The 22469-nt window shown below is 42.8% G+C and overlaps 7 protein-coding genes across 7 annotated transcripts; 4 read left to right on the top strand and 3 right to left on the bottom strand.

Moving 5' to 3' along the window:
* Positions 1 to 2018: 2018 nt before the first annotated feature.
* Positions 2019 to 3999, top strand: BDB00DRAFT_830082 (tubulin alpha-3 chain). Its single transcript, XM_053124001.1, has 2 exons — positions 2019 to 2487; positions 2754 to 3999. The coding sequence occupies exons 1-2, from the start codon at positions 2226 to 2228 to the stop codon at positions 3839 to 3841; spliced, it is 1350 nt and encodes a 449-aa protein (XP_052978339.1). The 5' UTR covers positions 2019 to 2225; the 3' UTR covers positions 3842 to 3999.
* Positions 4000 to 4035: 36 nt separating this feature from the next.
* On the bottom strand, positions 4036 to 6454 carry BDB00DRAFT_830084 (Nuf2 family-domain-containing protein). The gene is made up of 9 exons (XM_053124002.1): positions 6137 to 6454; positions 5875 to 6034; positions 5700 to 5773; positions 5459 to 5615; positions 5290 to 5376; positions 5097 to 5210; positions 4869 to 5012; positions 4598 to 4792; positions 4036 to 4467 (listed from the first exon to the last, which is right to left on the bottom strand). Exons 1-9 carry the CDS (start codon positions 6421 to 6423, stop codon positions 4333 to 4335), a joined length of 1353 nt encoding a protein of 450 aa, XP_052978340.1. The 5' UTR covers positions 6424 to 6454; the 3' UTR covers positions 4036 to 4332.
* Positions 6455 to 8249: 1795 nt separating this feature from the next.
* On the top strand, positions 8250 to 9871 carry BDB00DRAFT_789035 (major facilitator superfamily domain-containing protein; the record flags this gene model as incomplete). The annotated part of the gene is made up of 6 exons (XM_053120848.1): positions 8250 to 8492; positions 8584 to 8709; positions 8771 to 9022; positions 9146 to 9338; positions 9449 to 9517; positions 9603 to 9871. 6 exons carry the CDS (start codon positions 8250 to 8252, stop codon positions 9869 to 9871), a joined length of 1152 nt encoding a protein of 383 aa, XP_052978341.1.
* A 419-nt stretch (positions 9872 to 10290) lies between these two features.
* On the bottom strand, positions 10291 to 10797 carry BDB00DRAFT_830086 (uncharacterized protein). Its single transcript, XM_053124003.1, has one exon. The coding sequence runs from the start codon at positions 10613 to 10615 to the stop codon at positions 10364 to 10366; it is 252 nt and encodes an 83-aa protein (XP_052978342.1). The 5' UTR covers positions 10616 to 10797; the 3' UTR covers positions 10291 to 10363.
* An 820-nt stretch (positions 10798 to 11617) lies between these two features.
* On the top strand, positions 11618 to 13669 carry BDB00DRAFT_830087 (major facilitator superfamily domain-containing protein). The gene is made up of 8 exons (XM_053124004.1): positions 11618 to 11849; positions 11941 to 11954; positions 12046 to 12063; positions 12154 to 12364; positions 12459 to 12584; positions 12661 to 12912; positions 12989 to 13181; positions 13282 to 13669. Exons 1-8 carry the CDS (start codon positions 11673 to 11675, stop codon positions 13614 to 13616), a joined length of 1326 nt encoding a protein of 441 aa, XP_052978343.1. The 5' UTR covers positions 11618 to 11672; the 3' UTR covers positions 13617 to 13669.
* Positions 13670 to 14141: 472 nt separating this feature from the next.
* On the bottom strand, positions 14142 to 16473 carry BDB00DRAFT_830127 (ubiquitin carboxyl-terminal hydrolase). Its single transcript, XM_053124005.1, has 8 exons — positions 16246 to 16473; positions 16084 to 16165; positions 15894 to 16002; positions 15681 to 15803; positions 15558 to 15619; positions 15200 to 15442; positions 14765 to 15086; positions 14142 to 14677 (listed from the first exon to the last, which is right to left on the bottom strand). Exons 1-8 carry the CDS (start codon positions 16331 to 16333, stop codon positions 14570 to 14572), a joined length of 1137 nt encoding a protein of 378 aa, XP_052978344.1. The 5' UTR covers positions 16334 to 16473; the 3' UTR covers positions 14142 to 14569.
* Positions 16474 to 18767: 2294 nt separating this feature from the next.
* BDB00DRAFT_911734 (alpha-galactosidase) lies at positions 18768 to 21393 on the top strand (the record flags this gene model as incomplete). Its single annotated transcript, XM_053128669.1, has 5 exons — positions 18768 to 18840; positions 18983 to 19529; positions 19613 to 20350; positions 20413 to 20546; positions 20624 to 21393. The coding sequence occupies 5 exons, from the start codon at positions 18768 to 18770 to the stop codon at positions 21391 to 21393; spliced, it is 2262 nt and encodes a 753-aa protein (XP_052978345.1).
* Positions 21394 to 22469: the final 1076 nt, after the last annotated feature.

Here is a 22469-nt window from a genome sequence, read left to right on the forward strand (position 1 = left end):
TTGCCAGAAATATGTAGAGGCGAATTGTTTTGTGCTAGTGATGATTCAAAATTATGATGTGCTTAACGTTTATTTTTCTAATTTGAAGTAAAAGCAAAATTCCATTAACTCCCCTCCTGTGTCTTGCCATGATCGCTGACGGTACTGCTTTATCAACTACATCGATAACCGCATCCGGCAAGCCAGTATTCCAAAAGACATCTGTGGTGACGTCCGTGCATTGTTTTTTGTTAGCGTCGAAGTCTCGAAATTACTTGGAGCTATACTACTAAAATTCTTCATGCAATCTAGTGAAGCTACTTTAAAGCTTTTGATTTGCTTGACTCTACTTCGATATCAACACTAGCGAAAGTATAAAATGTATGGGATGATGATAAGGAAAACCCGATCGGATATTTACAGTATGTTCCAAAAAGCTCGTTGCAAAGAGGGTTGAGATTGCATTTGGCGCGGATGGTAAAACCGGGGGTCCACTATTATGTAATGTATAATACAAGTGAGATGTGCCACGTAAAGAAAGCATTCAACTGCTTCCAATAGATTGAATAAACGAGCATTTGCTCCTTCTGTATTCGCCCATATAATTAGTTGTGTGTGTGTCAGGCAGCTCATCGTTACTAGAACCTAGGTACAAACATGAACCGGGCTTTTTGCTGATATAAATCTGATGAAGGTGGTATGTCTGGCAGCAAGAGTCATCTGGTTTTATAATAGAGAGCGATACGCGCATGCGTGGAGGCAAAAAACAACGTATCCATTGAAATTGAAAAGACTCGACTTAGGCGGTCATTTGTTGATTTGTACTTTTGGAGTTGCTGGATGTGCGCATGGAGGTGGTATAGAATAGTCATAATTTTATCTTTTCCATAGTGTTTATGCACAAAAACTGACATTTTCCTTTGTCCGCTTTTGAATTCAAAGTATATAAAAGGATCGACATTGTTGATGAAGCCAACAAGAGCAACTCGGCATCTTCCTGCCCTGTTGATAATTTGTCAAAATTGGAAATGGTTTTGTGAAAGAAAGAGAAAAAAAGTGCGCTGGATAGCGAACTGATATTGGAAAGAGAGGGTTGCTGATTGAAGATATAGGGGGGTGTGGGTGTACACCCATATTAGCAGTTACGCATGGTTTGACAAGTATTTGACTTTTTTACGGACATGATAATTGGTCGATCAGATATTCGGCCAATCGTTTTTTTTACGCCATTCAGGTACTCTCCCTTGTGACCTTGCAACGTTACTACCACTTTTACTAGATTAATTAGAGAGCTAAATGTTCCATCTTTGATACTTATAAATGCAGTACAACATGCAGCGATGCTTAAGAGTCTTGTTGCCTATATAACATACTATGTATTATATATCGTACATATTTTCCAAAAGCCGCGGCGTAGTATCAACATTTTGTCAAGTTCGACAACCGCCTTCATTGGATATTCTGCTCAGTAGTTGTTGTTAGTAAGAGTTGTAAACGTGCAGCAGGGCATAAGAGGTAATCCCATCCCTTGTTTTTTTAGTTCCCCTGAAAGAAAAATGATCAAGAGGTCAAATAGAGTGTCATAAGCCATGAGATTAGTTGAGTTGCTGAGTTTTGCCACGAGGCGTGGCAATCGTTCAGGCCAGGCGTAACGTGCGAGAGATGAAGTTATAGGTTTGTGGGACATAGAAAATGTCCCCAATCGGAGTGATCATATGGCTCTAGTGGTGGTGGACACATCTTGCATTAATACCAGCTTCTGTCCGAGCGTGTTGTAGTACTGCGTGGTAGATACAACCCCCATACCAAAGCAACACCAGCAATGGTCCTTATAATTGAGCACAGCTCCACTCTGTACCTCTTTGAGTAGTCAATTCTCTGTAGATAGAGTAACACGCAAAGTGAAGATGGAAGAAAAGAAAAGAGCGTTCAGGACAAGTAACGATTTGTACGTGAGAGATAAAAACAGGGCGCGTTACACGTGCCAACGTGTAGGACTCCTGCATGGGCACAGTGTGATTGGTGCGCCGTTACAAAAAAGAAGGCAAGCGCGGTCGCGCAATTTTTACAAAAGTCGTGATCCCAATATTTTTTCGCTTTCTCTCTCTCTCCCTCTCTCTACATCCTTTTTCTCTTCAAACTCTTTTTTTCCTCCGTCGGTTTCCTGCCCTAACTTTGGAATAATCGACCTTCTACACCCCATCTAACTTTTTAACACAAAAAAAACTTTACTTACTTAATTCATCATGAGAGAAATCATCTCGTTGCACGTTGGTCAAGCTGGTGTCCAGATTGGTAACTCCTGCTGGGAATTGTACTGCCTTGAACACGGCATCTCGCCAGATGGTCACATTCCTGAAGAGCTCAACACCGGTGACAACTCGTTTGATACCTTCTTCAGCGAGACCTCTGCTGGCAAGCACGTTCCCCGTACCGTCTTTGTCGATTTGGAACCCACTGTTGTTGACGAGGTCCGCACTGGTGCCTACCGTCAGTTGTTCCATCCTGGTAAGTTTTTCTTTCTTTCTTTCTTTCTCTGTTTGCTCTATTTCGTCGTCGTCGTCGTCGTCGTCGTTGTCGTCGCTGTGGGTAGTCAATTCGTCACCTGCAGCAGCAACCGCGGCAGCGAAATACGATGCGGGTGCCACCCCGAGTGTTATATAGACTTTACAACAAAAAAAAAACCATGCCACAAGACTTTTCTTGTCAACACCCCAAGAGAAAATTTCCTAACCCTTTGCACCTCTTTTAACCTTGTACACACATACACACAGAGCAACTCATCACCGGCAAGGAGGATGCTGCCAACAACTACGCACGTGGTCACTACACCGTAGGCAAGGAGCTTGTCGACTCGGTCATGGACCGTATCCGCAAGCTGGCCGACAACTGCAGTGGTTTGCAAGGTTTCTTGGTCTTCCACTCCTTTGGTGGTGGCACTGGTTCCGGCTTTGGTGCTCTCTTGTTGGAGCGCTTGTCTCTCGACTATGGCAAGAAGTCCAAGCTCGAGTTCTCCATCTACCCTGCTCCCCAGGTCTCGACCTCGGTTGTCGAGCCCTACAACTCGATCCTGACCACCCACACCACCTTGGAGCACTCGGATGTTTCGTTCATGGTCGACAACGAGGCCATCTACGACATCTGCCGCCGCAACTTGGACATTGAGCGCCCTTCGTACTTGAACCTGAACCGCTTGATTGCTCAGGTCGTCTCGTCCATCACCGCCTCGCTCCGCTTTGACGGTTCGTTGAACGTCGACTTGAACGAGTTCCAGACCAACTTGGTGCCTTATCCCCGTATCCATTTCCCTCTGGTCACCTACGCCCCCATCATCTCGGCTGCCAAGGCCTACCACGAGCAGCTCTCGGTCCAGGAAATCACCAGCGACTGCTTCGAGCCTAACAACCAGATGGTCAAGTGCGACCCCCGCCACGGCAAGTACATGTCCTGCTGCTTGTTGTACCGTGGTGACGTTGTCCCCAAGGACACCAACGCCGCCATTGCCAACATCAAGACCAAGCGCACCATCCAGTTCGTCGACTGGTGCCCTACTGGCTTCAAGGTCGGTATCAACTGCCGTCCCCCGGCTGCCGTTCCTGGCGGTGACTTGGCAAACGTCCAGCGCGCCTTGTGCATGTTGAGCAACACCACTGCCATCGCCGAGGCCTGGGCCCGTTTGGACCACAAGTTCGATTTGATGTACGCCAAGCGTGCCTTCGTCCACTGGTACGTCGGTGAGGGTATGGAGGAAGGTGAATTCTCTGAGGCCCGTGAAGATTTGGCCGCTCTTGAGAAGGATTACGAGGAAGTTGGCTCTGACTCGCTTAATGACTCTGAGATGGAAGAGGTCGAGGAATATTAAGCAGCCCAATCCCACCCAACCACCCCCGCATAATATAGCATCTCTCTCTCTCTCTCTCTCTCTTTTTTTTTTTATTTTAATACCTTTTCCTAATCTCTCTCAAAAAAAGAACAATATAAGCCTTTTTTTTACTTGCATGCATGCATTCAATCGAAAAATAGTTTTTTTTTTCTTTAAGAATACAAGAAATGTGTCTGGGTTGTAAGGTGTAGTAGGGTGATAGCGGCTGCACCAATAATATTCCCGATGCAGATGTCGCATCATGCAGGATGTTGAGAATGCCCGCTTCTTGATCGCTAAGCAAACATGAACTGCAAATGGCAGATGGTCATTCAAGAACTGTCACAGAGTTAGATTGTGCGTCGTAGGGTTCTTTATATATGATATGACATGAGGTGTGTGAATGCGTTAATTGTTACAGTATATTGCGAATGCGTGGGGTGAGAGGGGGGGGGTGGGCGGATGTATGGATTTCTATTTCTACAAGTTTGCTAAAACGGAGAAGTTCCCTGCTTGCATGCATCAATTGTACCATCCAACAAGCCCTTGAAAGCAGACCGCAGTTCGAGCAATCCTGCCCTGATTGCTTCACAGGTGGCATCCGACTTTTGTGCTATATCAATCAACTACCGAAAAATTTTAGCTGCAGCTTTTCTTTTTTTTCCTCAAAAAAGTGGGTGTATAGCGGAGAGAGGGGGCCCGGGGAGAGGGGGAGGAAAATGGGGGTCCCTCTCCTAGTTTTATTTTTTTAGTTACCTCTTGCTCCATGTGAGCTATGCTTGCTTTGAGTTCTCCAAGTCTGGCTTTAAGATCTGCAGCTTCTTTTTGTGCCTGCTCAACGTCTTGTGCGTTCTTTAAGAAACTTTGATGCCGTGATTCGAACGTCTTTTCCTTTTGTTCCTCGAGCTGTCGTACACTGCTATTGAGCTCTTCCTCTAATTGATGTAGTTTCTGCGTTTTGTGTGTTGTTTGTCATTGTAAAAGGTGAGCTAAGAGCAAAAAATATTGTTTCAAGTTTGCATATTACCTGTTCCGCTTCTTGTAGCTCGTTTGACGTTAAAGTGAGCTTTTCAAAATCACCCTCTGTATTTTTAAGGCTGCCTTGCGTCCAGCTGCATTCATTGCGTAATCGTTGTATTTCGTGAGGTAATTGAGCACTTTTGTTAAGAACCTATAGAGACGTTTTAGCAAGGTGAATAGGGTAGGAGGGTGAGCTGACCTTGACGATCAAAGTGACTTTTTTCTTTTCCCTTACCTGCTCGCATTCTTCGGCATATTCTGCTCGTTCCGCTATAAGGTTTAGGTTTGTTTGTGCTACTGCGATTTTGGATTCCACTTTGTCGATGGTTTCTTGCAATTTGGCAATATTCTACGGGGTGGATGGAGTTTGCAAGTGAGTGCGTGGGGTTGAATAGGTTGTCAACCAAAGAATGTCATGGTTTACATACTGCTTTTGTTTGCAACGGATCTCTCGCTTTAGAGCGGAACGATGTGATCGCCTCATTTGCGGCTAACAGTTGGTACTGTACATCATGCTAATACGTCCAAGGAGTTATATAGTATCTCTGTCAGCCCTCTTATCCTCGAGCCAATGTTTCTTGCCAATCCAATCTTTACCATACTGTCTCTGAGCTGTTTTCGTGTCTCTCGTAACTTGACTTGTTCCGCCTTGAGCTGATCTCCCTCTGCGCTAATGTTCCTGAGCTCTTGCTCATATTCTGCATTATCAGATTCGAGCTGTTTTACTTGCATTTTTTCGTGTTCCTCGCGGCTCCTAAGCACGCGTTTGCATTATCTGTAAGCAAATGCATGTCCCCCCCTTCATGTTTCTGGTAGATTTGCTTTTCGACTCACTCACCGATACTGCTCGATTTCCTCCTCCAATTGCTTTTCTTGTTCTGACCAATTCCCTTCATTTAATAATACTTCTTCCTGTAGAAAACAATTGGTGATAAGTGGTGCATGCACATAAAGCCAAATCAAGGCCGACCTTGAAGGGATGTGAGCAACGCACAAATAAATTTTGTGCTTACCACTGCACTTGCAGGATTTTCGTATGCAGCCCACCGTCCTTCTCGAAACATGGCAAAGTTTGCAAGTGCACTGAATATACGTGCAAGTCGATGTGGTGTAGGGGCCAGAAGATCGGATGTGTTGAAATCTTTATATTTGAGAGAAGCCAATAAGCTTTGCCTATTAAATAGTTTAGTTTTCCCTTGAAGCAGCTACACACAAAACATAATACGCAAAATACATAAAAGATCGTCGTTGTAATTTCTAACGACTGAGACTTACACTTCAAAGTACAGCAACCATACGCCATTGATACCGGCAATCGTAGTATTATCACCGAAATTGGAGGGTACGTGCTCCGTTCGCCACGACTTGACAAGACTCACAATGGTCCGAAAGATCTCTTGTGTGCCTTCTGGGGTTGGATGGAGTAAATGCCGCTCGGTCACGCTGATCTCCATTGTCTTGAAGCAATGCACAAGCTCTGCTGTTGATAACGTCGGCAAGTTGTGTTCGCTTTCTGTTAATTCATGTGAGTTGAAAAAAGTGCTGTAATGTGATCGTTGCATTGCGCGTGATTTAGAAAGGTTAAAAAAAAAAACAGAATTCAAGCACGATACACGCTTCTACACGCGCCCAATAAATTTTGCTGCTCCTCCCAAATTTGGTAGACTCCTCCAATACGTAACATGGACCATGCACTGGTGCTTAATCCTTCGACCCAATGACATGGAATCATGTTGTAGCAACTAACCACCTCTACACGCTATTAGCCGTTGTACCTTTCTCTCCTACACATTACAGTTAGCCCAGCCAACGATTTTAGGGCACTGAGACCCTGAAGATAAAACATATTGTATTTTGGCGTAAAAGCAACACATAACTATAAAGATATGATGATATGAAAGACTAAGGCTACAGGCTTTTTCAGGGGTCATTTTGTCCCTACCAAATAAAAAAAAAACATAATCACAGCCCGAACTTTTTGTGTGTGAAACAATAGATCGGCTCATCCACCACCAACCCTATTCAGGAACCAGGGATTGTCGGAAGCCATAGATTGCTGTTCTTTCCCGGTTTTCGCTCTACACTCGATGCTCCTTTGGAACAAATTAAAGGCTAACAAGTTACACCATCCGAAATAACGTCTTTCAGTGATATTTATATAGTATCAACAAAGTTATACGGTATAAAAGCGTGAGAAGCAACATCTAGTTGGACGACAGAATAAGAGTGTTAAACTACTTTTAGCCTGATATGTTTCCCACATTGCTATTGTGCCCTGTAAGATTATTGCTTGCCACACGTCTGTACATTGACCAAACTGCTTCCTTAGTCAAGTGGCCTGTCTGTACCGAGAAAGCTAACGATAAACAAAAAGGAAGAGAGATTACAATCGATCCAGTTATCTGTTATCAAAGTTTATAAAGTATGGAAAGGTCGGATCGAGTAAGGTGTGTTATCACTTTTCTGAAAGATAGGATATATCATGCTTCAAGTTCCATGCGTTATTCGGACTTTTTCTATATCAACAAAATTAAGAATATCAGCAGCATGATCACTCTTCTGTGGTTGCATGATCGACGTATGTTTTCGTTCGTTCCGGTTTTCGCTTTTGACGCACAAAGAAATAAGGAGTAGGCGCGTACCGTTTTCTTTGCCATGAAGACGGTGAGTAAGCCCGCTAGTCTATTGGTGTTCGTATTTTTCTTCCATTTTGTCAAGTTGACGTGACGCAGAATCAAATAGCTAACCATTACTCATGTGTGCCAGTGAGGATATCTCTGTTAGTTTGTTGATAATGTAAAGTAGTATCTCTACCTGATGCTAGTACAAAGAAGGAGACGACATGCACATGGCAGGAGAAGAATGAATACAATTGCTAGACAGATACATGAAGCATTCGGTTTACGGACGATGCCTATACACATATAGGTAAGATTCGTACTTCAAAGACGAGACAGTTATAGCAAGGCTTGATTTCTGCAAACAGAATGTGTCACCTGGCGGATTCTAAAGAACTCTTGTGCACTTGTACTTGCATATCATTTTGAATGATACGTCCTTTAACTTTGTGGCACGAAAAGCACACATTCTGTTAAACTATTCTTAGATAAATGATCTGTATCGCTTATCAAAACATCTCTTCTTTTCTCTCACCATTCACCATGTCTACAAAAGATGCAGAAATGGTCGACACTTTTCCTGTTGACTACAAACAACAACAGGTTGTACATAAAGTGGCCCATGAACACACGACGGACCAAGAATTCTCTTCTCGACAGAGCTCCGTGAGCCGCCAGACGGCGGTTGGCGGGCATGACTAGTGGTTGTAGGAGCATTTTGTGTATGTATCCACACACTCTCTCTTTCTCTACCTACTCTTAAATTTAGCATGGTGTCTCTTGGAAACGGACTGCTGCTCAGTTGGGGTGTTTTTATCGACGAATACGATGCTAACGTGTATCCTGGTCAACTGACTGAGCTCACCTGGATCGGCTCACTGTGGTACTGTCTCACAAACATCAGTGGACCCTTTTACATTTACATGGCGTCCAAGGTGGATGACCGGTACATTGTCGCTGTCTCATGTCTTTTGAGCACACTGGCCATGATGATGGCAAGCTTGACCAATTCGGTACGCTTTACTTTGTACTGCTACTATGACTATTACTAGGAGCAAAATTTCTAAAATTGCTTTTATCTGCAAATTATGTTATAAACCCTAGGTTTGGCAGTTGTATATCACTCAAGGTATCATGTCTGGTATTGGCTCGTCGTTGCCCTGGTTTTCCTGTATGCGCGGGCCTCAGATGTGGTTTTCAAAACATCGTGGATTTGCAGTGGGTTTGACGGTGCGTACAAATAGTAATTGTTGATGGAAAATGATGTACCTGATTAGTAGAGTAAATGTAGATGTCGGCTTCTGGTGCAGGTGGTCGCTCATTCTCCTACGTTACTCGAGCATGTTTCAACACGATTGGGTATCGCTGGGCTCTCCGAGTACTCGGATTCATGCAATTCGGCCTTCTCGCTGTCGCATCCATCACCTGCTGGCGCTTAAACCCACCCGCAAAAAATGTCCCTATTGTCGATGTTGGCGATCTGAAGAACAAAAAGTTCCTTGTTCTTCTTTTCATCCACTTTATCGGTAATTTCGCATTCTACGTCAGTCGCTTTTGGTAGTAATAATACCAGTGCCAATCACTGCTCTTTTTTTGCGTGCGCACATGTATCGTTTTACTTTTTTTAAACAAGAAACGTCATTTCGCTCCTTTTCTCTCGTGATAGATTCCTTCCGGATTCGTTCCGTCTTTCACGCGTCATCTCAATCTTGATCCTTGGCTGGGTGCCAATCTTAGCGCTATCATGTCTACATTCTTGTTCTTTAGCAAAATTATTATTGGTTATATCAGTGATCGCGTAGGACGTTTCAACATGGCCGTAATCTGTTGCTCGGTATCTTGTATAGCCCACTTGGCAGGTAAGCAACTATCATATCTCTTTCTCTCTCTCTCCTCATTACATATTATCAGAGAATAATCATATGAGCAACCAAAGAACTAACGTCTGTACATATTTTTTGACATATAGTTTGGCTGACGGCTACTTCTGAAGGATCAATGTGGGCGTTCGCCGTTCTGTATGGCTTTTTTGGAGGCGGTGAGCAGCTTTACTTATTTCTCTGCGAGGTTTGTGTATGTCAATCCAAGAACGTTGATACTAACCTTTTACTACGTCTATGAAGGCTATATTTCAATGATTACTGCCGTAATTGTTGAAGTTGTCGGCTTGGACCGCGTTGAATCTGGCACTGGTTGGACTTTCTTCGCTTGGAGTTTCGGTGGGTTATTGGGGCAGCCAGTAGCTGCAGCAATTGTAGACCGCAATGGGGGCGACAGTCGAGATTATCAAGGTGCTATCATCTTTGCTGGCTGTCTCTTCTTTGCTAGTGCAAGTGCCTCTATGATTCTTCGAGTTGTGCAAGGTGGCTGGAAGATTTTTAAGAAAGTTTAAAAGGTGTAACGCTATTGTTTTATACTATGTTAAATGTATTATACATGCACGAACTGACGAGATGCACGAATTACTATATATTAAAAGATATAAATACATGACTACTAATGATATTATACAGCATGAAAAGCATCCGTACAGATTGGCATGACTGGATATCGATACTGAGCATGTAAAATTATATGTCATATCGTTGTCAGCGAGATGCACTATGGGGCATGATAATAAGATATCTTGAGCATCTTAGGCAGATATGAAGTTGAACAAGTGCATTCACTCTACTCTGAAAGACATTGATTGTACAGTTTCTATGGTCAAATCGTCGGAAGCAACCTGCACATCCATTAGCACTAAACTGTTAATGTCCTGGCAAGCTTTCTTAAAAACGGGCACAAAGCGATCGGTTAACTTTATTGATCCTTTACTACCGCGATGGTCCATACACAATTAAAGTTACCACATCTATTTCAACTCAGTCAGCGTATGGACCATTCAGACATCGTACGTAATTCCTATCATGTGATCATCTAAATAGTAACAAGCAAAGTTGGTTCTGATCCACATGCAATTGGCCACCACAGTAGCAGCAGTCCATCCGACAATTGGGGAGCTTTCGGCCGGGAAGTCCACACCAAAGCGAGAAATTGTAACCAAGAACCCAGCGAGACGCTGATTTCTTGCCGAGAACTGGATCGTATGCCAATGAAACGAGATGTGTACGTGTCGTCGAGAATATGACACCATTCGAATGATTCTCCTAGTTTCACCCCATCCAGTTGAGCCCCGTACGTTCGGAATTTGCCAGGATTGGGAAGAGCGTCAAAAGACCGTCAGTGGCTTGATTGGTTGTCAGGGCAGCATCTGAGACAGCTATAATTTTTCCATCGATGCTCAACCTTCTTTTTCCATCCTCAATTGCCCACCCATATGCAAAAAAAAAGGGCAGGAATTAAAAATAAAGAGCGATGGGTCATGAGGTAATTGTGGGTGAGCTGTTTTCACTAATTGAGATCGATTTTCGTTTCTGGCAATTCCAATCAAATTTGGCGGACTTTTTTTAACTTTGAAGGGGGTTGGATGGATCTAGTTTGCGGGGGACCAACCGGCCCTTTCTGCTGACTCTTTACTATGATACGCTTCAGATATGTGGTCATTTAGGGCATATCTATCGCACCATATAGGGAACTGTGGGAGAATCTGTTTTTTTTTTCTCCCTGCGATCGCTTGGATCTTACAACCACCCTTCACCCAGACATGAAATGGTTCCTAAACGGTGTCTCTTTTTCATTTCCCAGTTTGGCGTGTGTGGCTCCAGTTTTGAAGTTTTGGTAGCACAAAAGGGCACTGGCACACTTTTTGTGCAAATGTTCATTGTCTACACAGGTCGTTTACAAAGATAAGATAAGAAAAAGAAACGGGTGAACTGAGACAGAACAAACGATATCGGCAGCACTGTTGTATTGTGGAGAAATCCGTATAGAAAACCAGGGCGAAACAAGCACCGAGGTTCAGGAGAAGGCTCGCTCAGCGCATTCATTGGACGTCTATTATTCATCAACCCGACATCTGAGCCTATGAGAAGGGCTATGTCTTGTAATACTTTGTCGGACCACCCACAATGCCGTGGCAGGCGTGCCATTTGTGCTTGATCTGTGTAACATGAAGCCCATGCTTTTGTGCTTCCGAGAGTCCATCCTATAAAAGGATCGATCGCTTTTTATAAATCCTTTTTTTCCTATTAGTATAATACGTTTTCCTCTTTCCTTACATCTTTTTTACCCTTATAACTTGACATAATAACATGGCTTTAGACGAAAAAACCGCTGAGCCTACCATCATCAACGACTCACACAAACTCGAGAGCGAATTCTCCCACACCAGTACCTCGGACAATGAGTCTACCGAAGAAGAACTTCCTCTGAGAGAGGCACCCGACGGAGGCTTGAAAGCCTGGCTAGTGGTGGTCGGTTCGTTTTGTGTAAGTACAGAACCAGCAACAGTCATGATTCTCTTAACATCAATCAATTCACGCATAAAGCTAATATCTCTCTCATGGTGTCTTCATATAGGGATTCTTTGCTTCGTAAGCATCTCGCAGTGTATACTATTGTCCCACACCAATTGAGTTTGACAGCTAAACTTTTTTTTCTATTATGTATGTGATCTCAAATTAGTCAAGGTTACGGTTACAGGTAAAACCCAGATTTGATAGGCGCCCTTTAAATTTACACCAGTAATTCTAACTCAATTCTTTCCATTGTTTTTCTTGTTTAATGTTCTAGTTGGGGTGTTTTCTTTGACGAACTCAACGCAAATGTCTACCCAGGCCAAATGACTGAACTCTCGTGGATCGGTTCCCTGTGGTATTGTCTTTGTAACATCACCGGTCCATTCTACATTTATATGGCTTCCAAAGTCGACGACCGTTACATTCTCGCCACTTCATGTATCCTCTCCTGCTTGGCAATGATGCTTGCCAGTATCACTAATGCGGTGAGTTTTTTTGTCAATATACAATCGACCAGAACATGATTTTTGCCCACCAACAATCATACTTATCGATGGTTTCGTAAAAAAAAATTGATAGGTCTGGCAATTGTACATTACTCAGGGTATCATGTCCGGCTTCGGCGCCTCATTGGCCTGGTTCTCCTGTATGCGCGGACCTCAAATGTGGTTCTCTAAGCGCCGTGGTCTTGCAGTTGGCATCACTGTTAGTATATCATAACGCAGTACTATTATATCGCTGGCGCTAAATGTTAATGATTGTATTATGTATTTTAACAAAGATGGCTGCATCTGGTGCAGGCGGTCTTACATTCTCTTATATCGCTGGCGCTTGCTTTGAAACAATTGGATACGAATGGGCTCTTCGTATTCTCGGTTTCATGCAATTCGCTCTTCTCGCTGTCGCAGCTGCTACATGCTGGCGTTTGAACCCCCCAAAGAAGAACGTACCTATTGTCGACATTCAAGACCTCAAGAACAAGAAATTCCTTGTGCTCTTCTTTATCCATTTCATTGGAAACTTTGCCTTTTACGTAAGTAGATAATAGCACGATGCTCGTTTTTTTTTTTTTGGCCAGTATGAGCTAACGAGTTGTCTAATATGTATAGATTCCTTCTGGATTTGTTCCTTCTTATGCCCGCTATCTTGATCTCGACCCTTTTATGCGTAGCAACCTTAGCGCTATCATGTCAGCTGTCATGTTTTTCGGCAAGATTTCCGTCGGTTTCGTCAGCGATTACGTTGGACGCTTTAACATGGCTGTAATTTGTGGTCTGATGGCATGTATTGCCCATTTAGCAGGTAACATATACACGCTCACTTTTGATACTTTACCATTCTGTTCAGACTCTTAATATCTACTTGTGTATACTCACCATCTCCAAATCTTTTCTTTTTTTAGTTTGGGTTACTGCTACTTCTGCTGGATCAATGTGGGCCTTTGTTGTCTTATATGGCCTGTTCGGCGGTGGCTACATTGCTATGATCACTGCTGTGATTACTGAAGTCGTTGGTGTTGACCGAATTGAATCTGGTACTGGCTGGGCCTTCTTTGCTTGGTGTTTCGGCGGTCTTCTTGGTCAACCTTTGGCCTCGGCTATTGTTGAAGGTGGTAACAACGGTGAAGACTACCGAGGTGCCGTCATCTTTGCTGGTTGTCTTTTCTTCGTTGGAGCATGCGCCGCGGCAGTTCTGAGAGTTGTGCAAGGCGGTTATAAGCTTAATAAGAGAGTTTAACAATATTAAGTACTTTTCTTATATATATACCTGTTATTTTGCTACGTTTCCTTTTTCCATTGTTATCTTGCTGTCTGTATATTATTATTAGTAATATTTATATTTCTCTTGTTGCAATTGTTCTTTGTTACAAGTTGTTAATAGTAAATAATTTTTTTTTCTGCTGTAAAGTTTAATAAATGTTTGCTGGTCTTACATTAAATATTCAATTCAAAAGACAATATGTATATCAAAACATAGCTTAGTATCCATACCTTGGTTTAAGAGCAGGCACCAGCCGCCGCCTTTTTGACGTTGTTCAATCTGAATGGCCAGGTTTGTCCAGGTTTTGTTACTTTAGCTTTCGATGTACTGGCCCCGGGGACATGGCAGGATGACGTAAAGGAAAAAAATGATAGCACCGCAAACGGGCATGGGAACATGGCGTTGTTTCCGTTTACCTTGCATAAAGACTTCTCGTATTAATAGCGTACGTAGTGGATCACCAAAATTCTCTTCTTTTATTGAACTTCTGTTTCTTTATATATTGCATCCATTTGCGGCCCGTTACGGAACCAGTGTATTACAGTATTATGTTATCCGTGGTGTCTACCCATATCCACCCTGCCAATAGTACCTGCATTCGGGAGATTCTTACTAATTTCTAAGATCGGCTGATTACAAATATCAACCAATAGAAAAATGTTATTTTTGGATACTGGGAAAATCGGAATAATACATGTTGCACCCGACGGCGCAGTTGTAATGCTATGCAATCGAATGTGAGCAGACTGATGGTATGTTTCCATGGCCTAGTGAGTTTTTGAAACTAAAACTATGCAGCTTAATGCTATTTTGTCTAAAAAATATTCGTAACGCTTATGCCTTTATCTTTTTTGTAACGTGTCGTTATTATGTACAGAAGTTTAGAGTAAATGTAGAAACAGAGAACGTAACGCTTGTAAATCCAAGTCTTAATTTTTTAACTTGAACACCTCCTTATGCATCTCGTTGTCATGAATGTGGCTAATGAACTTTTTTATGAAACCTGTAAAGTCATGCTTACGACGGGTGTTTTCGAGCTGCAAAAGACCATGTTCTATCGTGTCAGCAAAATATTAAAGAGGGAGACCTTATATTTTCCACTGAATAAGACACTGTAACTGTACCTGACTCATATCACGCTCCTTCAATGCAAAAGTAGAATCGAACGGTCTGGACTGTATTTGATCTGCCAAATGATTTTTCGCTTGTATCAGGGCACTGACTGTTGAGCGTCGCGCATAATCCTCGACAATTGTAGTTGGATTGCCTACACACGTGATTGTAGGCACCGTAAAGTCATCCATATTTCTCCAGCTTGGTTCCAGTTCGTCTAGCTTGGCATCGAGGCATTTCTCCACGTCTCTAATTTCCGCAATATCCTCGCGGCCTTGTTCTGTCCATGCACCTGGTACGACAGCCAGCATGCAAATATCCTCACCTCCTTCTCTATAATAATATAAACTCTAGTAAACAAATGGTTTCTCTGACCTACAATCCCAAGGTCTTTGAAACACCTCAAGCCTTCCTGATAAAAAAAACACACGCAAAAGTATACTAACTGTATCTTTCGCTGCAAGACAGGCTCTACAGCTTCCAACCAATTGTCTTGGGTGCATGGCGTATGCTTGATCGGCATGCGGTTCATACCATCCAACTCCCATAAAAACCCGCCGGCATGAACGTAGGATATATAATGATATATTACTTCCTCTTCGACTACTGGTGCCTTTGGTTTCCGGCCCTTTTTCTTGGGTGGAGAAGCTTTCCGTCGCTTTGGTGAAATAGCAGCTTTTGCCTGTGCTCTAACAGAAACGAAAAACTATATAAGTCTTATGGTATGAAAAGATACCTGCTACCACTGCCGCCACCACCATATCCCCAACTCTTTGTTGCTTCTGACATTGGATTATATCTTACCCTGCAAAGCTGTTGTGAGCCTTTCGTAAAAGAGTATCATTACCGATAGCCATGCCCCTCGTCTAAAATCAAAAGATGGTTTAGTACACATACAAAATCCTTTCGTATTCCATCTCACTTTACCACAGGATCGACATGAAGCAGCATGCTTTTCAGTTCTCGCAAGTGATCGCCGATATCTGTAAGGTGATCCGCGTTAAACAGAACAGCAAGCACGGCTAAGGTGGCGCAAATATTGGTGATAACCTGATTTTTAAAAAAAAAAGGCGCCGTGACAACGGTAAGTCAGACTCATGTTCCTGTACGTGTTGTTGTCAGGGTTAATGAGTCTCGTACCTGGCAGCAGAAGAACACTTTGTCGCGATCGTCGTCCTTTTCGATCCAACTGTCAGGGATGGGGGTTGAGTCGTCGTACCGACTTGCAAAGATCAAACCATACGCTTTCCTAATTTTTTTTTCCATACAGTATTGAGTAAATCGTAAAGCGCAAAGCACAATAATCAACTGTACGCGTACATGTACGTACTTTGGTATCATGTCAAGTGTGAAAACTTGTTGAACCGCGACATCCTTGGCCCCATAAGTTGAGCATAACTCGGTAAAGATATCTGCTCAAATAGCAAACGTTCAAGATTGATCAAGAGGCTCGAATTGTTTTTTCCCCCTCTGCATGGCTGTCTATTTTTACCTGGTTCTGATTCTATTAAACACCAAGGTTGTTCTTCTTCAATAGCAGCTTGGCGCTTTCGTGCGGCAGTGGGAGAGTCGACGGTCATTCGTTTGGTTTTGGTAAAAGCCGTGTCTTGCGCGAGATTCTTTGACTTTCTTTTTTATCTTGCTTTAATCCGCCAACCAATCCGCCAACCAAATAAGGCAGTCGTACAGCAGTAAATGACAACACAAGAAACGTACAGAGCTGATAATGACCAAAGCGCACGAAGCTGGCCCATTATCCTACTTCATTGTTCACACCGCTTCTAGCCGCTTTATGATTACGACATATAGTTTTTAATGTTGAATCAGTCAAAAGCTTTTCTTGACATTCACGTAGTACGTCTCCATGTGTATTAGGTAAACAATGATACATGCAGACTACCACCATAACGATGTATTAACAGTGCTAGATATGCCATCAACACACTTATCGGATACTTTTAGTTAATATGACTACTTTTCAGATACTTCACATAACCCGGAAGACATGGTAATAACGGCGACCATAAACCTAGAAGAAATAATGTATGATAATGGCAATTAATTGAACGCAGATCTTCATTATAGTGCACTTTAGCATCGCATTGCGTGATCGTAGTTCTTTTATGCTTAGACATTGTGACTATTTCCTTTCTCTCAAACAACCTATCTTCTTTATAATTTGTGTTAAACACAAGCCAGATAATCGTTGTTGATGGTCACACCAGCAAAATGTCAATGGTTAGAAGAATTGCCTGATACTTGGCTGTCTTGTCCAAAGTTCAGAGTTGACTCATTAAAATATGGCAGGACATTGATATTTTGTCTGAAGACGTCTGATTTGGTCGTTCTGCAAAGATTTGATGTATATCTGACATACATATCAAGATCCCTCAACCTACTGCTGCTGGATCGCCAGAAATAGGGACAGTCTGGGTCATGGTAATAGCGTAAAGTGGTCGGCTTAATTGCTTTATCTACATACCACATAACTCAGGATGTACTCTCATTATTTGCGTCCATTATACCATTCCATTTTGTTTAATATTACCATACGATGTTGATTGAGTTTTGTTTCGATAAACCCAAGTGTCCTGTCTTACTTGATACTGCTGTACACGTTAATAAAATTTACCACAGAGCTGCAATACATTACTTGCCATTCTAGAGGAGAGAATAATGTTATATTATAAAGCACTCCCATAACAGCATGGCTGCAGCTTCGACAACTCTATTTTATCTGTTAACGGTAAGTAGGAAATCATCATAAAATTCGTTCTGTGGCTGCTTCTTTTCTTTTTTTCAAACAATTGTCTATTGACTGCAAAGAGAAACCTTAATACCTTCTCTCCATTATCACGGGCTGCATACAGCAATCGCCTTCTGAAAGCATGTAGAGTTGGAGCGTGTTCCAGAGAATTCAGAGAATGACTATTATGCAATTGAAATTTGACGTTTACTTAATCATATATTCCCACGTAATAAACAGCAAGAGATTCGTCTAGCTTCAGCAAAACCGTCTACCTGTGCTACTACAAAACTTTCCTGAATTTTGCTTGTCTGTAGATTGCTAGTGCTGTTATTGATGATATTTTATTAGACAAAGTAGATGGACGCATCCACGCTATGTTTTCTATGCGTGTAATTTCCCTGCACTAACTTTTTAGAGAGTCATGTCTACAATCCTTAGAACAAACGCACAGTGCAAAAAGAATCATGTAACTTTTATCAGGAACCAAATCAGTTCCAAAAAAAGAACACAGCATAAAGCGGTGGTGGAACAGTGACTATGGCTATTATGTAATATCTCAGTTGCACATTCAGTGTGGATGGATAACTTTTTTTTTCGTTACTTGTGGGGATATGGCGAGGACGAACGAACCACTGGATCCCCCGGTCGGTCGGTCGGTCGCTAGGTGCCGAGTGTCACACATCTGCATAAAAAGTCAATATTTTAAAATAAGTTCGACGAGTAGCTTTCGCGATCCCCATTGCATTTTTATGTATGATGCTCGTACCTTACGATGCAACACTTTTGAAATAAACTCTCCATACTGATCATAGCAAGCGGTCTGCAGGCACCAGAAAAAAAAAGGTGTACATACCACGTTTTAGTCGTTGTGTGTGAAGATGTACCCGCTGAGGACGTCAAGTTATGAAGTTTAGATGTGTGTAACGAACATCATGGATTACTTAATGCTTTGTGCTACACAGTCTTTCAGCGCAACAAGATCTTAAATTCTCAAATCAACAACAATCACTGTGGGAAATGGTGTTGAGTTTCCTGCTTTCGCGATCTTTACAACGCCTGTTTTCAGCTATAGATGATAGCTTATTTCAATATACAGTACCTGTCTATTAATTCGTAAAAGTAATCATGTCATTGAATGGATGCTTCGATAAACAAATGAAGCACAGTTCATTTTTGATTTAAAGAGAGGGATTCATTGTATCACCGCAAAGTAGATACGAATCGAAAGTTTAGCGGTTGCACATGTGATTGATTAGGTAAAGAGAATGAATTTAAATGGGACTACCATCAATAGGCTTCTTTTTAGAGCTGAAAAGGTATACAGAAAAGAAGAACCGTGTGAGTATCTGCATCAGAGCCATATTAAAGCCTGTCTTGTTTGATTTCCTCCTTTTTTTTTCTTCGTCGACTATGAAATACTCCAATCTTTTACGTGGTCTGTTATTGATCGCAGCGACCGCATCATCTGCATTTGCCGGAGCTCTCAAAACGGGCATCCACAAACACCCTACCTTTGACACCTGGTTCTTGGTAACGCAACGCTCGACCTATGTCATTGGCGCTACGGCAGATGGCTACCTTGTCAACCTGCACTGGGGAAACCGGCTGGAGCGACTGGACGACTTGAACGCTACCATGCAAGATGTTTTCTTTTCCCAAAACCCGCCCCCAACTTATGCTACTGAAGAACTCCCCGTTTTTGGTGGTCTGCGTTTCCGCGACAACGTTCTCAAGGCCGAACTTCCAGATGGCACGCGTGAGCTAAACTTGTTGTTTGCTGGCAACGCAAACATCACGGAGGGCTACATTCTTGATGTGGATCTGCGTGATGGATATCGCACCGAGCTTCTTGTTACTCTTCATTATGAACTTGATATTGAAAACGATATCATTCGACGATCGTACACCATTCGCAACGGCCTAGATAAGCGTATTAACCTTTCAAAGGCGTTCTCGGCTGCATGGCATCTGCCCACAGCGCTCGGATCTGATGAAAAGCGCGAAATTCTGACTTTGGCAGGCGAATGGTATGTTGCAATTTCCGGGCTTAAGGTGTATCAATATAATCCTGGATTCGATGTACTAACTTGATGTATCCGTTGCTCAATAGGGCTGCTGAAGCTATGGTTGAGTCGACCGAGCTTCGACCTGGCGTTACTCATGTCGTTCAAAGCCAACGCGGTTTCCCGTCACACGTATCGTATCCTTACTTTGCTATCCGTCAAGTCCCATCTGATGTCAACCCATCAACCGAGGTCTACTTTGGCGCCATAGGATGGTCAGGAAGCTGGGAAATCACAGCCCACACTTCGCTTTTTGGTACCACGCGCGTTGTTGGTGGCATGCATCACCAAGACTTTGGCTGGACCTTGGAGCCCAACGAGTCATTCACAACCCCTATCTTTGTTGCTGGCTTTACGAGTGAAGGTATGCCCGGAGCTCGCAAACTGTTACCACGTCATGTTCGCAAATATCAGCAAAAGAACCTCGAAACACAAAAGGATAGCAACGTTTTCCACCCTGTGTTGTACAATTCTTGGGAAGCCGTGACATTTAATGTCACTGCTGAGAAGCAGCTGGAACTTGCAGAAATTGCAGCCCCTTTGGGTATTGAGCTCTTTGTCATTGACGATGGCTGGTTTGGCGACCGTAACAACGATTCGGCAGGTCTGGGCGACTGGTACGTCAACGAGGAGAAATTCCCGAATGGTTTGAAGCCGGTCGCAGACCGCGTTCATGAATTGGGCATGAAGTTCGGGCTGTGGTTCGAAAGTGAAGGCGTTAACCCTAATTCGGATTTGTACCGTGAACATCCTGACTGGGTGTTTTACTATGAGGGCATCCCGAGGCAAGTATCGGAGACATATAAAGCTAATGGATTAGACTGGCTGACCCTACCCCAAATTTTAGATATGAAGCAAGAAGTCAACTGGTCTTGAATCTCGCTTTGCCTGAAGTCAGAGAATATGTGTACGATAGAATGGCTACCTTGATTGCCGAGAACGATATCGACTATATCAAATGGGATATGAACAGACCTTGGGGTAAGTGGAATACTGCGGGTAGTTTGAGTTATTACTGCTAATATAGGCTAACCGCCGTGCTTATATTTCGCTTGCAGGTGAAGTGACCATGCATGACTATGACCGCAATCCACGCGAGGCCTGGGTTCTTTCCATTCGAGAAGGTTTCTACTATATCGTCGACAAGCTCAAGGCGGAGTTCCCAAAGCTGTGGATCGAAAGCTGTGCTAGTGGAGGTGGCCGTATGGACATTGGTGTGGTGGAAAAGACGGATCAAGTATGGACAAGTGACAATACCAGACCTGATGCCCGCATCATGATCCAATATGGCGCATCCCTCTTCTTGCCTCCGCGTGTCATGTATGGCTGGGTGACTAATTCCCCATGGGATGAGGGTATCCACATTCCTCTTTCCTTCCGTTTCCATGTATCATTCCAAGGTGGACTGGGTATTGGCTCCAATATCCATGAATATACCGAGGACGAGCTCGAGGAGTCAGCTGGCTGGATAGAGCTTTACAAAAAAATCCGTCCCGTTATCCAAAATGGCGATCTCGATTGGTTGGTCCAACCAAGTCGCATGTCAGAACTGGTTGCTGTAAGCCAAACTACATCCCACGATCAGTCTGAGGCCGTTGTCCTTGGCTACCGTTTCAACAGTCCTTTCTCAACGCCTCTCAATTGGATCCGTTTGCGTAACCTGGACAAGTCCGCTAGATATTCCGTAAAGGTGTGGACATCGAGTCCACATGATGTCGACGAAGAATACGAAATGTCTGGTGCCTTGCTCATGCACAAGGGTATTTTGTTGACCTCTTTAAATAATGCTCAATTCAAGAGTGCCGTTGTCTGGCTCAAACGCAATTAAGTAACCGTAACAGTGAAAATAATGTATATATCTATATAGCCGTATTTTGATAAACATAGCCCTGAATACAATTAATAAATCAAAGCATAAACACCTGGCGTGTATATTATATAGCTTTCTTAGAAAAATTCGCTTTTCCCCAAATTTATTGTGGGCCGCATGAATTCTGCTTACCAAGAAAACTTAGCTAGACACTCTACGTATTTAAACTTGTAATTATGGTCATATATATTATATACGTTAGTCAGCATGCTGAGGGTTCATGATAGTCAAGAAGCTCAGACGCTTATCGTAACCTGGCACTCCAGGCAGACAAATGTACTGTATTTCCAACTAAAAGTTTTTCAGAGCTCCAACAAACAAATTATAAAACCTGGCGGTTTTTCAGATCATTGATATCTACACACCAGGGTAACGTATCACTATATAGTTAATTGTAATCAAGCTGTAGTAGCTGGTAGGTTTTTTCACATGATCGAATGTGCAGATCGAATGTGCAGATCGAATGTGAATTTTATTGTCCTTTACTTCTATCCATATGACTGCTACTATGAATTTAACATAAAAAAGGTAAATTGAGAGGGAATGTAGAGACCAGTTATATAAGGATGAAATGATTCTTATTGAGAGGGCTTGGGTTTTTTTAAATATGATGGGAAAGGATAAGCTTACAAAATGCCATAATGACGATTAATTTTTGAGGCTTACAAAGGGGAAAATCAAATATGTTGAGATTGTAAAAAAGTTGATTACATGTGTTCGTGGGGGTTTGGGAAAAAATGATTGAGTATGTGGTAAAAGAGGTTGTTAATGAGAATGTAAATGAAAATGCTTCAAGTGCCATTGTGTGTAGACGGTTGTTATTTGTGCCACTGTGCTATAAGCCTGTTCGCCCGATAATCACCCGCTGATTGTTGATCACCATGTAAAGGGCACCAGCATTAACGTACGCCGGTACTCGGCCGATATAAACTTGTCCTTTTGCATGAGTGCGCCACATGTGCTCAATTGTCATATTGTTTTGTTGATCGAACGGGATCCAGTTAGTGCCAGCTTGATAAACCCACTGCATTGTT

The sequence above is a fragment of the Zychaea mexicana genome (assembly GCF_025766255.1).
Source record: "Zychaea mexicana strain RSA 1403 chromosome Unknown BDB00scaffold_51, whole genome shotgun sequence".
Lineage (NCBI taxonomy): Eukaryota > Fungi > Mucoromycota > Mucoromycetes > Mucorales > Lichtheimiaceae > Zychaea > Zychaea mexicana.